The sequence below is a fragment of the Marmota monax genome, unplaced genomic scaffold (assembly GCF_021218885.2).
Source record: "Marmota monax isolate L192 unplaced genomic scaffold, Marmota_monax_Labrador192_F-V1.1 WCK01_AAM20220418_F8-fsc00129, whole genome shotgun sequence".
NCBI lineage: Eukaryota > Metazoa > Chordata > Mammalia > Rodentia > Sciuridae > Marmota > Marmota monax.
In genome coordinates, this window is record NW_026693811.1 from 3,531,048 (window position 1) to 3,551,278 (window position 20,231).

The 20,231-nt window shown below is 33.5% G+C and overlaps 1 protein-coding gene across 5 annotated transcripts in view; it reads right to left on the bottom strand.

Annotated features, from left to right (window-relative positions):
- Kcnh7 (potassium voltage-gated channel subfamily H member 7) overlaps positions 1–20,231 on the bottom strand; it is a 466,241-nt gene that overhangs the window by 78,151 nt on the left and 367,859 nt on the right. For all 5 annotated transcript variants that reach the window (XM_058584964.1, XM_058584962.1, XM_058584961.1 and 2 more), the window contains one exon: positions 3,645–4,070. In XM_058584964.1, coding sequence (XP_058440947.1) covers positions 3,645–4,070 — 426 coding nt within the window. The remainder of the gene's footprint in view (positions 1–3,644; positions 4,071–20,231) is intronic.

The following is a 20,231-nucleotide window of genomic DNA, read 5'->3' on the forward strand; positions in this document are numbered from 1 at the left end:
GGTGCATTATAAAATGTTTGTTATTGAATGTACATGTTAGGTCTGATAGGGTTGGGAACCTTTATAGGTCCATGCTTCTAATGGGTTTCCCCTCTAACTAGAATGATCCTTTTACCCTTTCCTACTGAAAAATTCCTACAAGTTATCAGGAACTCCCTCTATGTGTGTCCCTTGTAAATGGTGTTATTAAAGTATTTATTAGATATTATCCTATGTGCCTACCTGCTGGTCTCCCCTTCTAGACTGCAAACTTCCTGAACTTGGGTTCTCGTCTTATTCTCTTCTGTAAAGCCAGGGTTTCCCTTATTGACTGGCACAAGGTTGTTCTTGGCAAATGTTTATTAAATTAACCATTCTACTTGGGGAGGAGGATACCATAATCTTTTCTGGAAGTGGAAAAATGGATTAGGTCAACTTTTAAAATTTTTATACAGAATTCTAATTAGTAAAGGAGATAAAACCAAGTTTTATTTATTTATTTTTTATTTAATAGTGGAGATTGCTCTGCATCTAACCAGTTCATTTTGCTGTCTACGCTTAAGGGCCTTTGGGACTTTCTGAGGCATCTTAATGAATTTGCAATTTGAAAATTAAGAGACTACATGATCTCTCATCAGAGCGATCACTAGTTTAATCACTAAAATTTATCATTCTATCTTATGTCCAAAATCTCAAAGTTTTTATTTTTTCTTCTATTCTTGTGACAAAACTCCCCACATTACTCTATTTAAATTTAAGATATCCTTTGCTCTGGAAGTAATTCTTTTCTTTCTTTGTCAGAAACAAAATTGGATGCTGAATATCTATAATGCACTTATTGTATAATGTACACTTTTGAAAAAAAATTATTCTGAAATAGCACTGTGAACTGGAAAGCCTGATTATAACTATACAGCATAATTTATATGTTAAAGGAGCATCTTCATTGCCATTCCTGTGAAAAATAAAAGGTAGCCCAAGTCCATCACTTGTCTCGTTACCCTTCTATGGCTGAAAGGTATCTTGATGTACCTGATGTCTGATTCCCACGTGTGCCCTCCAGTACCCTTCCATATTTGATGTATTTTATGTCTATCTACTTCACCCCATCATATTCTGTGTTCCTTTTCTTTACAACCCAGTTACTATACTCAAAACCATTTTCTTTTGCTCTCTCATTTCTTCAGAATTCCTTTAAGTTGCAGCTGGTTAATGTAATAACTGTTGTACATTAACACTGTTAATGTAATTTATCAACATTAACACATGAATACACATTAACAGTTTTTATTTGTTAAATAAATTGATGGAATTAAATTTATTTAAATTTGTGGATTAATGTGATTTGATATAAGTTTTTAAAGGGAGATTTTTATTAGCTATCAGAGATATTAATCCAAAGAGTAGAAGAGGAAGAGAAGGAACCACTAGCAAAAAATTACTATGTAACTTCACCTGGTCTAGTCTTTTCATATAAATTCAACTTATTTTTTAAAAAATCACAAGAACTCATTTTTAACTATTTTACAGAAAACAAATAAAGTCTTAAATAGATTACATAACATCAAGTAAGTGGCACAGAAGAGAATCAAACCCAGGCCTATCTGACTCCAAAGCCATCATCTTTCCCATATCATTCCACTTCTTAAACAGACTGAGTAGCAGCTATGAGAACATAGGGGTGCTCATGAAATTCTTCATGAACTGTGGGGTGGCCTCAGTCTCTGTGAGGCAAAATTCGCCTTTTCCTTGACAGTTCATAAGAGATGTGGTCTAGGCTTCCTCTTTTCACAAAACTATTTCATCCTGTAACTGAGGTGAATCTCATAAATACTCTCTTGTTTCAGATTATTCAAAGGAAGTCCTGTTTGAAACAGTGATTGTCTGAATTACATGTTTTAATGCAATTTTATTATTTTCAAGTGAAATATTAACTGAAATTAAACCAAACTCGTACTTAATTCTTTAAATTAGGGCTGGGATTGTGGCTCAGCGGTAGAGGGCTCGCCTAGCATGGGCGGGACCCGGGTTTGATTCTCAGCACCACATAAAAATAAAGGCATTGTGTTGTGTCCATCAACACCTACAAAATAAATATTTAAAAAATTCTATAAATTAGAATTAATGATGATAATAAGCATACCTAAATATTCACTGATTTAATGATTATTGATTGAATACAATGAGTATATCACTTTCCCCTAAGAATTCCATTTGCTTATTCATTAATTTATTTAAATTTTAATTTGCTATTGGTGTATATTTTTTAACATTGGAAAAAATGAAGTTTTATTCTATTGTTTGTCAGTGTGGACTATTGTGATGTGATTACATGGATCTTCCATTGAAAGAAACTCAGATAATTATGAAATATTTCCCTTCCTTTTCTTTAGTTAAAACTGAAAAGAATAGCTATTAAAACTTTATCTACTTTAGTGGCAGTTGATATATTTTTTTTAGGACTTTGCTGATTTGCACATGTATTACCTCATTAAAGTCTTAAAAACAATGACTGAAGAGAAGAAGGTAACATTATTATTCTTTACTGATGAAGAAAGTCAGACTTGGGACTTTGTTTAATATTTGCAGAATCCAGCAAGAATATCATCTTCCACTACTCTGCTCTTAACTGACCCACAGTTTCACCAGCAGGTGAGAAGAATTCTTTTTCTGCAGGAAAAAGAATGTTAAAATCTATACCTATTGATTCTCCATGGCAGAAAGAGTCTCTTGTCTGAGGCCTTCAAAGGCTACTATATGTAGACTTACTTAAAAACAACAATAACAACAAGAGATGATGTATTGTTTTTAGGCAGAAAAGATACTACCTTTTTAAAAATTCAACACATTGGATTGGGGATATAGATATTGATGAAGTGCTTGCTTTGTATGCACAAGGCCCTGGGTTCAATTCCTACCACTACCAAAAAAAAAAAGAAAGAAAAAGAAAAAAAAAATCAACACATTGAGTTCATTTTTTCTTAATATACTGCTTTAGAACTACTTTCAGACCTTTTGTAATTTTAATAGTATTCAACCCAGGGAATTTATAAAAAAAATGGGGGCAATTAAATGGGGGGGCCCTTTGGAGAACTTAATTTTTTGGATGAAAAAATCCTTTCAGAATCTGATTATAATTATCGACCCTCTATCCCCCCAAATCACTCAATATGCATACACAACTCATATTTCTTTAAATTTCCAATTTTATAAGATATTTGGAACATATGAGCATGGATGTTATTTAAGAGATAGGGGTTTTGCACAAGACATTTCAGAAGATTCTTTCTTCCACATAATCTGAAGAACCAAACTACAATAATAAGAAGGAAAGCAACATTCTTAATGTTTGACAGTTTTACACCCACAAACTTAATATGTAGACATTTTACATCCTGGGAATGTGCTATGTGTTATGTGTCTCAAAGCTTAACTTATTGGTTAAAGAATGGAATGTATTTTGCATCTCTTAGCAAAAATATAAGGAATTTAAATTATTTGCAATGGAAAAATAGTTCCATTTCATTTTATAACATTTCAAAGTGAAAATGAATTTCATCTGTGCAATACAGAAAGTATGTAAAGCAACCATTTTTAAATGAAAGTAGATTTACTTTTATAATTGCAATCTTTCAGAAAATAAGATTTTTTTAAGCCGCTCTTACCTCATCAGAACCTGATCCAAAAATCAGCAAGTCAAAAGGAATTGCTGCAACCATGTCAATCAGGAACCAGCCTTTGAAGTAGTGTATTGCTATTTTGGCGGGATCACTTACCACTTCTTCATTCTGATTTACATAAGTAGTTCTGAAGTTTATTAGAATATCTATGATAAACATAATATCCACAATCAAGTCTACCACATTCAGAGGGCTACAAGAATAACCACATTCTCGCCTTTTCTGTTCTTCTCTGTCATTGAGTAGGAAGGCTGCCGAGTAGGGGGTGAATATAGCAGTGTATATGACCAACAGCAGAATAAGCCAATCCCAGACTGCCTTGAAAGGGCTGTAGTGCAATATTGTAAACTTGTTGATTCGTGGTGTCTGCAGTTTATATTCTGGTAGGACATCTGCTCCCAAAGAAAGGACCTAATCACAGAAAAGAAAAACACATACTACATAAAAATATCATTATTTAATATGAAACCTATAAAAATGAAGGAAATTATATAGCAAAATCTATTAGAAAGAATTCATGTAATTTTGATGTACATATGAAAACAGGAAGTCCATTTAAATGAAATTCATATAAACTGCAACAATGTTTTATATTCACTTCAAAAAAACCTCACTGGTATTTCTGGATAAATTCACTGCAAAGTAATAATATTATTCCTGAAATACTGAGGAAGGGTTATTGTTTCCTTTGAAACACATTACTTCACAGAATTAAAATTAAATGACTGTTTTTAAAAAAACCCTAAAATCAGTTTTGATATAAGTAATAATTCAGTTTTCAAATCTAGGAACAGACTGACTATAATGAACATAAAAAATATACTTGGATCCATGGTCTCATGTTCGGTTTACCTATACTTGATTTATGTTAAACTTTGATAAATTAACTACAATTTATTTAAATCTTTACTTATGCAAATTTTCTCACTTGTAATTTGATTTTAGCATGGGGTAAGGGAGCACATAAAACAGATTAAAATAAACAAAAAGCAGTCTTTTCCCTAAATGGTAAGAGGGTATTTTATGTCTGGGTTGAATATACTTTCATCCAAACTTTTCCATGAAATTTAGAGAATCATAAAAAGAAAATGCTGCTAGTAGATGTTCAGAATATTGATATGGAAATGTTGCAAGATTCTTAGCCACCAAGGGATACAAACGTCTTAAGTTTTATTCTACTTAATAAGGCAAGGGGTAAACCAAAACAGTTTCCCCTTTTAGAGTTTTAGTTTATCTGAAAAAATAAGAGGTAAACTTGAGTTGTACCCTGCTAAGTAGACAAATCCATGATTTTGGGATTTTAGATGAATTTCAAAAACCAAAGTCAAATAGAAAGGTTATATAGCTACACAGTGGCAGATAGAGAGCCATTTTAAGGGAATTGTGAGTTTATAGTGTCACACTATCAATGCCCTATACATACCAATGGCTCCATTTGAAATGTTAATGTTGCCAAGAACATTTTCTTAGACTACATTCATCTAAACTGCTGATGCATCATGGGCTTTGAGTCATGGATCTGAAGTAATCCCCTGTTGGTTAGACAGAGAGTTTTGTGTGTTTTTGGCAATTCTATCCATGTTGGTTTTATCTTGACCAGAGTAATGAACTATCTTGGAAAATATCAATTTTGAATCACTTTTATTGTTATATCTCATAGTTTTCCCATCCTATAACAAGTTACCATCCCTATTTACGAAGGACCTGAGATGTTAGTCCCAAATGAGATAAAACGCAACTTAAATATAACACAAGAATCCAGGTAAAATAGTTAAAACTGCTTTTACATGTCAAATTGATTTAATACATTAAAAAAATGAATAAAAATTTGGACCTGATCATTAATCAGCCCAGAGTAAATCTGAACCAACCAGTGTATGGAGGATATAGGACTATATTTTAAGCTAATAGGAGATGACAGGAGCTAATTATTGGCAAAAGAAAAATATGGAAGATAAAATGATTTCATATTCATGAAATATTGAAAATCCTCAGAATTTAAGATATGCAAATATATAAGTATACAAGTTTCAGAATCCTAATAGGAAAAATGTTTGTATTGTCTATTAGTTAATAAGTGCAGATTAATAGAACTCTGATCCCATTGTGTTTAGATTAGAAAATGGGTGGCATGACATTTTGGTCTGGAAGAATGGATCACCTCTTAAGGTGGTATTACATCATGTAATGTCCCTTTCTCAATCACCAGGGGGCTACACAGGTTGTCAGGTTGCACAAGGTAAAATCCAAAACCTTATTTTGGCTTTCAAAGTCATCTAAAAATATGGACCTGTTTTATCTTTCCAGGTTCTCTTCCAGTAGACCCACCTATGAATACAGAGTATTCTAGCAAAACAAGGTGAAACTTTTGAGTTGCTTAGATCTTTATCTCTCCTTTCCCTTCCCCTTCCCTTCCTTTCCCTTTCTACCTTGTACTAGGGATTCAACTCAGGCATGCTCTACCACCGGGCAGGATCACTTACCACTTCTTCATTCTGATTCACATAAGTAGTCCTGAAGTTTATTAGAATATCTATGATAAACATAATATCCACAATCAAGTCTACCACATTCAGAGGGCTACAAGAATAACCACATTCTCGCCTTTTCTGTTCTTCTCTGTCTTTGAGTAGGAAGGCTGCCAAGTAAGGGGTGAATATAGCAATACATATGACCAGCATCCCTAGTCCTTTTAAAATTTTGAAATTTTATTTTGAGACAGGGTCTAAGTTGCCCAGACTGGCTTTGAACTTGTGATACTCTTGCCTCAGCCCCCTGAGCCACTGGTATTACAGATGTGTGCCACCATAGCTGGCTTAAACTGCTTAGTTCTTAATAAATCCCTAAATTCACACTTTTCCCCATAAAAAGGGTTACACAATCACTCAAAGAGACTCAAAGAAGTCATTTTTAAAGACAGATATTTATCTGAGCTTCCTCACTGCTTAATTGACATGCTTCTGATGTCAACCTCTCACACAATACATGCTATGGCATAAGTATGAATTAGAATGCATGCAGTGTTATGGAAACTTCCCTGTAAGTAAAAACTGGCTAGAACTCTTCCTATCCCATCTAGATACACAATCTTTTAATATTTAGATGACCACTTTAGTAAGAGCAAGAGACTAAAATTGGGGAAGACACTGTTCTTGACATCATGGAATTCATGGTCTATTGGGAAGGAGATGTGCAGGAAATGAGAGCCCTGATTCCACAACAGTGGCCACTTTGCTCAGTGTATGGAGCTGGTGGTGATGCTGAGGGGGCATGATCTTCCCAGAAGACTTTCATTAAAACATGGCAGTTGAACTGACACTGAGTTGGAAGTGATGAGGGATATATAGGACATACATAGCTGGGGGATGGGGAAGTTGGAAGAGGTAGAACATGAACAAGTTTAATGAAGCATAAAATAATGTTGTATGTGTTGAGAAATTATAAACAGTCTTCTATTTTGCTGAAAGATAAAATGTAAGAAGGGAAACAGTTGTGGAGGATAGCAGTGGAGAAGGCCAGGACAAGGCTGCTGAAGGTCCACTGTGACATAATAGCAAGCAGAGGTTTTGAACTTTAGGTCAGTGTTTTTTTTTTTTTCTCCAGGTATTGAACCTAGGGGCACTTAACCACTGAGTCCCATCCCCAGCTATTTTTATATTTTTTATTGGGAGACAGGTTCTTGCTAATTTGCCAAGTTGTTGAGGCTGGTATTGAACTTGTGATCTTCTTATGTTGGCCTCACAAGCTGTTGGGATTACAGCATTACCAGGTCTAAGACAATGTTTTTTTCACACTTAAATAACATACAGAGTTCTTTTAAAGGAAAAGATTTCAGAACCCTAATAATGATTTATTTTATTTTTATTCATAATAGCAAATATGTTAAAAATAAGACTAGGTTAAAATTTCATGTTTATACTTCTTGGTATGATTCTTCTAGGTTAAATTGTGTACCCTCAAAATATATTTTGAAGTTCTAATCCCTGGTACCTGTGAATGTGACCTTATTTGGAAATAGAGTCTTTACAGGTATAATCAAATAAAGACAAAGTCCTCATGGTTTGAGATGGACCCAACTCCAATAATTGATATCCTTAAATGAAAAGAGAATTTGGGACAAAGAGACAAAAACACAAAGGGAGAATTCTGCATGCTAATGGGGCAGAGACAGCTGCAAGCCAAGGGATGCCAAGGATTGACTGTAGCAATAGGAAACTAAGAGAGGTAGGAAACAGATTTACCCTCAGAACTTCCAGAAGGAATTCACCTTGCCAATACCTTGGTTTTGAATTTCTAAACTCCAGAATTGTGAAAGAATAAGCTTCCATTGTTTTAAGATACCTAGTTTGTGGTATGTCATTACTGTAGCCCTTAATATAATGACAAAAAATGAAAACAAATATTTGATATTTTTCTAGGTCAAAAATCATTGAACTTGGGGCTATGTTATTTATTAAATATGAAAAAATGTATTCTAATCTAAAAGACTTTTTGCAAAAGTATGTTGTCAAAATGCTGTTATAGACTTCAAATATTTAATTGCTGTGTCAGGATAACCTAACCTAAATCTTAAGGCAAGCTGTTATTCTCCTAGGCTTTGAAGGTCCATTTAAATAGCATTCCTTGAAAACTTTAAGAACTTTTGTTTATTGAAAATTAACTTTATGGCATTATTTAATTTTACATTAAGCGATTATCTAGTCAACTTATATTCAGAACTGGATTTAAAAGACAGTTTGTTATATTCTAACATGTCTATTGATACAGAACTATAGCTATTTGGTATGTAGAATGGAGCATGTTTTGACAATGAATTGGTATTAATTGGTATGATACCAAATATTATGTGCAGGTTCTTTTGACTTCTGCATGACTGTGCATGTATTATATGATCCATTGTCACCAGACTTTTACTAACAAATAATGTAAAAAAAAACCCATTTATTTATACTGCGTGCTTTAGCACTATGAGGTCCCACTATAAATCCAAATTTAGTCTTGGGCACTGATGTCAAGTCAATGGCAATATTGTTACTAGGTGAAAATGTTAATGATTCAGATGAGTATAGTTTTGCTTTACTGTTTCAACAAAATACAGGAAATTTTAAGATTGTTAAATAGGACTTATGGCTCTTTCAGATATCCCTTTCCATGGATATCAGTTGGAGAACTGTTAAATGTTACTAGGCAGGGAAGAAAGGTGGCTGTGTTTGATTTTAGACAGATGAATCAGGAAATAAAATGGAGAAGAAACCAAAGGTGGTCAGGACCAAAGACTTAGAGGTCAATTTAAGATTTTGTCATTCCAAGAGATGTACACCAGGGAGTAGGTAGCAGAGATGGAGAAGATGGAAAACATTTGTGAAATAAAATTTTCTCAGTATATAAGGATGAGAATTACAGAAACCTTTCTTCCCTTTGGTTCCAATAATAAGTCTTATTAGAGTCAACCATGGTAATATAAATCTCTGAAACCTCAACCAACGTTGACATAAAGGAAAGATCACTAGACTGTAAATTTGAAGACCTGACTTTGAATTCCAGACAGAATTGTTAAATTCTCTCAACTTTAGTTTTTTCCATCAGTGTGATGGGGATAGTAATCTTTGCCTGTCACTTGTCTATAGAGAGCTAGCATATCAAATCACATAATTTCTATAAAATTAGCTAATAAAATTAAAAATATTTACATGCATGTAAAATATTTTCATTATTGTTTAGAGTTCTAGGGTTACTTCCTATATCATAATCTAAACAAATAAACTAAAACCCAAATATTTATAAATCTATGGGAGGAAGTTAAACATTGACTGGATACTGAAAATACTAAAAATTGTCTCAGTTATCTACTCTTTGTAACAAACTGAACCAAATTTTCATCATTCAAAAGAGTAGTAATATTATTATTATTGATTTTATGGATAAAAAATTGAGTTTGGCCATGTCTGGACAATAAGTTTGCTCCACAGGATGTCATTTGGGGTTATTTAGTGAAATTTAGCTGGTAGCTGAGCTTATGTGGAAAACTCAAGAAGGTTTCATTCACATGTCTAGAAACTTGGTGGGGATAATTGGCAGATTGGGCTCACCCAAGATTCAGGAGTGAGTGGATTCTCCCCACCCCTCCTGTGGTCTCTTCAGCATGATAGCAATACATCTTATGTGGAGACTTAGGAGTCCCAAACAAAATAGAAACTTTAAGTTTTCTTAAGGTCCAGATTTGGAATTACATTGTTACAGCAGCATTTCTTTCATAGTCTATTGGCCAAAGCAGAGGCAGGCCAGCCCAGATTTAAGGAAGTAAGGGAATATTCCCTACCTCTTGACAAGAGACTGACATGATTGTGGAAGGGAAGAAATCATTATACTGGTTTTGGAAAAAAATTATACTTAATTATAATTAAAATATACAAAATTATACTGGTTTTGGAAACAAACTATTGCAGGACTTGGTGACAATTTTTTTTAGGTAGGGTGACACTGTAGTTATATATATTTTAAAAAATGGCCTTTACCTTTTAGGAGTATGGAGTGAAGTATTTGTCGATGAAATGTTATAATACTGAAGATTTTCTTTAATATAGTCTGGAGCATGGGGAGAGGAGTTCTGATTATATGCAATAAGGTAGGCTGTATGTTGATTTATATTGGAAATAGGTGACTAGATACTATTCTATATGTTTAAAATGTTTCAAAATAAACACTTAAAAAACAAGTCTAGAATCTCATCCAGAAATGCATACAATAAATGAGAATATATTTTCTTTCTAATTTTGTTTGCTTGCTCCCTGCCCCCAACCTTCCTTTCTATTTTTCTGTACAGAGGATGCACTCAGGGCTTTGCACATGCTATGCAAGCATTCTACCCACTGAGCTATATCCTCAGCCCTTTTTTATATTTTATGTCTTCTGAGTTAGAGTCTCCCTAAGTTTCCTATGCTGACTTTGAACTTGTGATACTCTTTTCTTAGTATCTCAGTGTAGAGGATAGAAATTCCTAGATTAAAATAACTATTTTTATAAATATCATGGAGTACACATATCAGAATTGCATTGGTTCCTTATTGGGTGTGTTTTTGTCCTTGTTTACAGAGCAGAATGCTTACTCATACTATGTGGCTCTCCATTCAGCTACATAGACTTTATATAACTCAGATTTTGTGGAACCTTGACTGTTTGCTGCTACATTTCCATGAAATTGGTGGCTGGGACAAATCATGTTTGGGAAACTAGTTGGAAGTGTGTACTGCATCTGCTTTTTTCTCTTAGTATAAGATACTTCATGGCATGGCTCATCAAGTTAGATTAAAATACAGACACATCTTAGAGACTTATAATATGAAGTGTCTTATTGAAATAGATTTTTTTAGAGTTTCATATTACAATTTTAGACTATCATTCTGAATTAAATGCAGAAGTTTATGTTTGCATTTTTATCATAAAATTACCACCAGATTAAATGTTTACACTGTTTAATGTCATTTTAGTAGATATTTGCATTATATATTTCTTTTAAAATTCATTTCTAGAAAGATTGGTCACTTTAGGTATCAAAACGTTTCATTTTTTTTTTGTTTAAAAAACTGTTATTTCATTAATCATAGTTTGTTTTCCCATAAAACTATGAGTTTAGAATTACAATATAATTATATATATATATATATATATATATATATATATATATATTCCTTTACGTTGTTCTAATTGTTTTATTTTTATTTTAGTGGTCCAAATTCAAATACATTTTCACAATGTTAATATAACTTTGGAAATAAATATAAAATTAAATATAAAATTAAAATAAATTTTAATTTATTAAGTTAATAAGTTAAGGTTAATTATGATAGTACTTTGCAACAACCGTTTTTGGAAATAAAATATTAGATAGGTATATATTCATTTAATTAATGTGCATAGAATTCTAAGAGACCAGTGACTATGTAGGAAAAAGCTGTTACTCAGTGTATTAAATTCCCTTAAGAAAGCCAACTTCTCCCACACATTTGAAAAATCACATATTTTAGAAAGTTAAAGCACGATTAAATGAACTATTATAAAACTTTTTTTTTTTTCAGGAGAGATAAAAGGAAAAAAAAAAACACAAAAAACAGGGGGAAAATTCTCATTGTATGAAAAAAGTGAGACTCCACAATCTTCAGAAAGACATTTCTATTTTCTTTTTCCTGAAACCACCAATTAAATGTACAGTTTAATACAGACTAAAATATTTCTTTACCAAATACAGTTTTTTTCCCCTAGCACATTGCTATTTGTTTAACCTCTAACAGTTATATGTTATATAAAACCAAAATCTTTATATGAAACAGCACTATTTATTCAATGAAGATCTACTGTGAAAATTTTGTGAGAACACAGGATTAATAACTACTCTTCTCTTTTGAAAAGTGCAATAGGGAACGATTAAGCCTTCCAAAAGATTATACAGTACTTTTGGCAGCTGTTAAACGCCATGCTGAGGTGTTGGTAGAGACTGCTCATCTGGTATTTATCTTTTACTTGGGACTTGCACTTAACTAATAGGCTAGCTGTATTTTTATCTATTGGAAAGAGTACTCAGTAACAAAATGAATCGGATAGATTATACAGCATCAGGAAGGATTTAAACTCCCTTGGCTTTTCAGCATATTATTTAAGAAGTAGAGTCAAACCTGAGAGATTATCATTGAAATAGGCACTGATGACCAATCAGATATTCAAATTAAAAGATGAAAAAGAATCACGTAATAAAACTAACTTGTCACAGAGAAGATCTTTAAATTAAATAAAATATTAAAATTAGGAGAATCACTGTAGCAGCATTCTAAATTCAAATAACTTTCTGAGATTTAGATTAAAATAAGTATTTGGCTATGTGCGTGTGTATGTATGTATGTGTGTACTGGATTGGGTATGGATGGTTGTATGATTTTGTAAAACTCAGCATCATATAGAATCAAGTTTAGTTAAACCTTAGGTTTAGCATTTTGTTTTGTATGTGCTTTATATGGTAATAGGAAAAAAAAAACACAAAAAACATCCACTTCCTAAGGTGTATGTGGCTCAGAATTTGAGAGAAATCGGTTAGAAAATATCTTAAACACTTATTGCATTCATAAATCACTTCACAAGCATACATAGGTTCTTCTAGCATCATACATTCTTAACTCCCAAGCAAGCCCATGTCCATTTGGATAGTGCATCTTGGTTCTGAATCCACAGACCCTGGGCCACACTGACAACAGATTCTCTTTGGCCTGATGTTTGCTTCCATGGCTTCTCTCTCCTCTTTTCCTATGGAAACTGCAGTGCATCCTTCTCTCCATATCTTTCATCTTTGTTTAAAAATTTATTGATTTTAGAAGAAAGATGGAGAAAAGGAACACTTCGCACACCAGTTTATGAGTAAGGCTGTGGCAGATTTTTTTTTTTTTTTTCGAATGTACAGATGACTGAGGAGCAAGCTGCAAGATGAGAGAGGAGAATAAAGATTTGGCTAGGACAACTCCAAGTACAGGCGCTGGTGCCAATAGGAGGAGGGAGGCATTTGGCAGGCTGTTGGAAGGTCTGAGATGGAGCTCTGGAGGAGGCCGAGCTAGAGATCCTGCAGAGGCAGTGGCTGAAGTTTTGGAAAATGGATTAGAGTGTAAAGAGAGAGGGAATACACTAGGAAATAAATGAAATATGGGATAGAGAAAAAGGCTTAGCTAGTATTTCACAGGCCCTGCACAGTATCTAGTATATACAGTGTTATGCATAATGATCACCCAAAATTGTCATTGAATGGGCATGTTTGTAGCTTAAAGAGAAAGAGCCAAGAGACAGCAAAGCAGGGAAATCACCAAAGAAAGAATTAGGCTAAAAACAGCTCCTGTGCACTGAAATTTGTTGTTCTTTCTTCCGTGGAATAGAATTGTGGTTAGAATGCATCTGCATAGTTGAGAACTGCATTTTCTAGACCCATTTGCAACTAGAAATGCTCTTATGTCTAATGAGCTGCTCTTCTTGGCCAAAGCTTCTAAGAAGCAGGAATGTCTTCCCTCCTCTCTCTTTTTCTTTCCAATGCATGATGTCAGAAGCATCTAAGGCTTCAAGTACCTAAGTCCTATAGGGTGGATCTAAGGCTTGCTAATTTACTTTGCTAAAGGCAGAGTGCCCTCCTTTCCTCAAATCGTTTTGTCTTGTTTCAGTTTTCTACATTAATGTATCCTGAGTTGAATTATCTATATCTATCTCATCCATTGATGCTGAGACAGTAAGAATATCATGTAATGATGGGGGCAGAGATTGGAGTGATGTCTACAAGCCAAGAACACCAAGATTTCCAACAATATCAGAAGCTGATAGAAAGACTTGCAACCTGTTTCCTCTAGAGCCTTCAGAGAGAGGATCTGGCCCTGCTGACACATTGGCATTGGACTTTTACCCTCAGAACTAAGAGAATAAATATTTATGTATGTGTGATGTCACCATGTTTGTGATAATTGGTTTTGGAAGCCCCCAGGGCAATACAGTACAATTTCCTTTATTCTACTTTACGAATGTGAAATCTGAGATTTGCTAATTTAAACAAGGCTGTTTGGTCTATAGGACCTGTGCTCTTTTACAACAGCAGCCCTGTATTTAACTAATTTCTCTGAGATGATGAAGGCTATGTTTTTCTGCTACACATACTGTTTCCAGAAGAATAAACTATTTGATTTCAAAGGTGTCTGTACACATGTTTTTAATAAAGTCTTAATCACCTGTGGCAAAATAGTGACTTAAGACAGTGATGTATGCCACTTCCCATCAAAAGACAACATGCCGCCTACTCTGAAAGATAGGTGATTAGATGGATGTCCATGTGAAGATAATATGAAAGCCAAAACAGAAATGTTTGAGAGCCATGGATGGGCATAAAGAAAGGAAAATAAGGACAACTCAGACTGATTAGAAATTCATAATGTGTCCAACATTGTTGAATTCATCCGGCTACAAAGTGAGACAGAGCTACCCTCTTACCTATCCATGTTCTGTCAGGGAAAATTTTATTTATCAGTTATGGCAAGCGAGGACAGTGATCTCTGCCTCCTGGTCAGCTTTGAACTAAGGTAATTCATGTACAGAGTTTCACATACAGTCCCTGTTTACCATAAACACACAACACGTGATTACTGCTACTATAATTTTAGGCATATGAAACTAGAATAGCTCAAAGTTAAATTACACAAAACAATGTAAATTATAATTACTTACTGAACCTCAGTCTCTGATGTCACCCTTGGAGCAAATCAGTTATGCAAAGGTAGAGCAGAAGACAGATGGTTGTGTCTGTTGACTATTGAGTTTGCTAGTAAGGTAAAAATTTGTTTTTGAACATCTCAATTATTATATATCAGTCCATAGGACATGTGTCATTGTAATTTAAGGAATTGAACTTTTCATTATTAAAGTCTTCAATCACCTTGAAAGGACCCAGTAAAACACAAGTGACAGAATATGTCTTCCTAAAGCAAGTGTCCCAGACTGGCAAACATTTTTGTTGGTCTGGATGGACTATCTATCATTAAGAATGTGATATCTGCTGGGTGGTTTGAGAAAGTGTTTTCGAGCATCTTTGGAAATTACACGAATTTCTCTTATTTTGCTGCAAGTAATTAAATGGTATTTCTTCAAAGTGAATTTAGTGTTTTGGAGGTTCTATCAGTTGTAAAGTTTCCCAAGATACCATAGAAATGATACCTATAGCAAAATAAACCAGAGCAGATGACCTCTGAGGAACTGAAATTCCATCATTTTTCTTAAATTGCACAGTTTACTTATTCAATTACACTTAGTGTGATTTCACCATGTTTGCATAATCTACATGTCAAGGATTAATGTATGTTAGAAAAAGAAATCAGAAATGCTATCCATGAGAATCATAGAATTCTGGGGAAAAATAAACATGTTTATATGTATGTGAGCAAGCACATCATGAGGAATCATCATTGTCCTCAGATGTGTGAATGGACTTCTGTGAACTCTCTGAAATGAGACAGAGAAAAGAGAGAGGGAGGGAGAGAGACAGGGGTAAAAGAGGAAGAGAAGGAATATTTAATGAGAAGATGAGGCATAAATCAATGGGAGAACTAACAGGAAATGTGCTGGAAGTCGTAGTGAAGCACTATTAGAACATTCCCCCTATTGATAGAGATTTTCTAAATATTTACAAGGTAAAAGTTCTGCTCTTTCTCAGACCCAATCTTTGTTTTTTTTAATAACTTGGCTTTGTGATGGATATGTTCATTAGCCTGATTTGATAATTTCACAGTAGATGCATCTATCAAAGCATCACATTATTCTCCATAAATATATACAATTATTATGTTCAGTTCAAAATAAATTTAAAAAGCAAGAAGAATAATATTTTTTTCTTGCTAAATCTCCAAAAGAGAAATGTCTTCCTATCAGAGGCTGAGTAAATTCAATCTAAGTAGCCTTAGCAAATGTAACATTACTATCGAATTCGTACTTGATGAGCCTTACTTAGTTGGGCCATGTCTGATTGTTAAGGACTCAGTTAAGAGTCTGTAAAATCTTGGCAGGAATATACTCACGTCATTACTTTAGTAATAGGTCCTTGGAAGTCTGTCATTTACCTTCTGGACTTATTCTTTTTGGAGGTCAGAGAAGATTCATTAGGGACCCAGAATAGCAATAAACAGAAAATTCTAGGATATCTATCGGCCAACTCAGTACAGCCATAAGAAGTAAAAGAAGATACATTCCACAGAATCAGGTGGTATTCATCTACCTATTTTTTTTTCTGTTTTTTCTTCTTCCCTCTTTTATTCCCACCAGGCTTTCTTCTTTTCCTCCTTCCATAATTAAAATGCTCAAGAGAAATCAAACTTCTGCAAGAAGGAATTTTTATGAATTAGGGTAGAGAGTTGTTAACTAGATTGTTTACTAGATAGCTGTCTGATGAATTTAGGCTTGTTCGCTCTATTTTCTGTACTTCAAACTACATCCATTGCTGCCCACACAATAAGTGCTCAATAGTGTTTTCCATTGGATGACTAACCTGTGACCCAGATGATTGAATACATCAAGGAGGGGAGATTATGTGAGAAATTACTTTATGTTGTTTTAAATCTGAAAGATCCTCTGAAAAATGTATTGCTGGGATTCAGAAATACTCCTTAAATATGGTATGGGGAACTGGATTACTAAAAATCCAATGATCTTTTTCATGTTCAAATTATAACAAAAAACAAAACAATTTTAATAATAGGTATGAATATACATTCTATCCTCAAATACTAAAGAAACCTGCATAATAAGAGAAAATTTGAAAAATCAAATTATAGTTTAATTATAATATATTCTTGGATCTTTGAGACAGAAAACAAACCAAGTATTCTACTGAAAGCTATGATGAATCATGGAATTAATTCTGAGGCTAATTCTGTTATAGTCAAGAAAGTTACAACTAAAAGTTGGCTAGGAGTATCAGCGAGATAACTTACTTTCTTTGTTAAACAACTGTCAAAGTTTTTTAAATAGCTAATGTATTTTAAAGAAATGCAGAGAAATTCTGATGTGGTTCATTCAAGAAAATCACCTTCGATCTTTTAAGTACCTTGATCATCTAAAATAAGTGAAAAGAAATAAATATGACATTCTTGCTTATTTAGAAGACTTGAGATGCAAGCATAATTTTGAACTACAGATTCATTAGCTTCCTATTTTTGTGCATCGCTTCACAGTGATAACTTCTTAGGAGGTAATTTCTCTTGATTCTAAATGGCCCTGAATTCCATTTTGGCTGATATTATACTTTGTGTCTCATGAGAAATGTTTTTAGCTTTGACATTTTGGGGAGAAAAATACTCAGATTTTTTGACTCCTAGCCATGCCTCCAGGGGGGAGGCATGAATTTGATAAAACCTAACTGAAACAAAAAGCATTATTCAAGTGACAAAGAACAAATGGAAATCAAGCCCGTTTATGCCTCCTGATGAGAAGTATTACTTCCTCCATAACCTAAAGCTTAATAAATGTATAATAAAATGATTATGCCCTGCTTCAATCTTGTTGATTTCTTCATTCTTGTAGATTTCACATCCTACTACCCTATGAAATATGCCAGTTTTTCTTTCAAATGCAGATAAAAACTACTATGTGAAATTTACAGTCAGGAACACATATGAATAGTAGAAGACACGTATTATTTACATTGAGTTTTTTTTATCAGATTTTACATGGTAAATAAGAGCAATGTCCTTACATGTACCTCATTTCATAATTGACTCTAAGTAATTATGCCTTATTGATAAATTTTGTTAATCATCTCATTTATAAAATAGTCAATGGACTCTATTCTACATTGGCATTTAAATGGTAGTTCCTGAACTCTTGAATTTCATACTCTAGTAAAATTATAAAAGCAATGGTATATAACATAGGGTTGCTGAGGTTTTGTTGAATCAATTATGAATGTTAGGAAAAGCAACATTTTTCATTTGACTATATATCATGATGATTTCATAAAATAACGTTATTCATTTTACTTACATGTATAACTAAAAATAACAAGTAAAAATTAAAAAGTAAAATAAGTTGTCATAAAAAATCAGAAAAGCCAAATTCAGAATAAAAGTTAATCTTTTTAAAAATAAGATTAAAAAGTAAATTGAAAACCTTATTATCTTATATTGTTTCATCTTTCTCATATTGTTGTGGACATCTAATGGTGTCTCATTAGAAAGCACTGCTTTGCAGAAGAGGGTATGGAGAACTGTAGAGAAAATTATTTCAATTATAAAATAAGTGGGTTGAACTAAGTTATCTCAAATTCTCTTTTAACCCTAACATACTCTGAGTTTGCAATCCTTTGGTAGAGTTTATACTATAAATGACTTCATAAATGACTATGTGGATGATATTGAATACAAACTCTGGTAAAGAAATGTCTTATTAAAATAAATTCAGTTTACTCAGATTTCCAATATATAAATTTAATTTCATAAAGTATAAACATACATCCCATGTACTTAATAGATGGGCAACTGCTTTGGTTGTGCATGGCTTCACAGTGGCAGGCCTCTGAGTACCAAGATTTCTGCCTAAGTGCATTTTCTGTTTAATCCAACTGTGCTGGAGTGAAAGTTACCTTAGATCAATCATTTGGTCACAGGGTTATTGTTCTATGCAGGGATAACACAGTGAGTCATGCTGAGTTACAGTGGGTGTTATGTTCTTGTTGAGGCATATGCAGGATCTGACTATAATCAACTATGCACACTAATATTATACATTTATCAAAAATACACTAAATATAATGTAAATGTGCATCCTGTTGTGCAGTCATGCATACCCTTATCCCATTTTCATCTTTTTCTTAATGCATATTTAAGTAGCTATGGATCCAAAAGAGGCATCTATTTTCATAAATGATAGACTGGCTGCCATTAATTATTTTTCAAGTACATCATCAATATTTTATTTTATGGCATGTTCCTTTGAACTGAACTCAACCTCTGAAGATAATCAGAATCTACTCAGTATTGCATGAAATCAAACTTAACATCTTATTAGTGTACTTGAAAAAATTTCTTTATTTAATTGACTGCAACTATTTTCTTGCCCCTCTAAGTTCAGTATTAAGGAATAGTTGATAACAGTGTTGCAAATAAGTATGCAAATTTAATATGTGCAGAGGTGTGTGTGTGTGTGTATGTGTGTGTGTGTGTGTTTCAGTGTGGATATGATGACTAGAATCTGAAAAGAGCAAAAGAGAGAAACTATATGTTAAATGTGCTAGCAATTTTTTACCTAGCAATATTATATCATGAAATTAAACTTTAAAAATACCAAACCACTTTTCTATGAATGGTTGTATTTATTACAGAAAAGAAACAATTAGTTCTCCAGTTAAAACAAGTACTAGTACAGACTGCATCCTGTATTGCTACCCTTTGGTGACAGGTTGGCTCCTCATTTTGTCTGAGGACAGGTAATAGGCTTGAAGTGATTGATACTCAGCTAAAATACCCAAAGTAATCAGTTGCAGCAAATTTTGGAACAGTTTAACTCAACACTAACATTATAAATAAATTGTTCTGGAGTGAGGCACAGTGATTCAAACATGTTAAATGTCAAATAAGAGGAATAGAGAATGTTAAAGGAGGAAGAGTCACTTAGAAATAAGAGATCCATCATTTTAGTCAACCTTTGCCTGTCTGTTCTGGAGGAAGAGATAATTACCATAGCCAGCATATCATTTCCAGATAATGCTGATTGACTTCAGGATGGATTTTACTTCCTTCCTATGACAGAAGACAGAGGCTCTGTGGAAGCTTTCATTCTGGGAATTCACAAGATATTAAAAGCAAAACCATGCAGCCTAAAGGATTCCACCTTGACAGAGACCTGGAGAGCTGTGTGAATTGCCTGTCTTTAGGGAAGAGTTTAGTTGGCAAGAAGAAGTTATCATGTCACCAAGAAGCTGAAACGGATTCTTTCACTAAAGGTTGTGAAATCAATGTCAGCTGAATTCTAAATGTGATCCAACATGTTTGATCAGCTGGTGAAAGTGTATAGTTATGT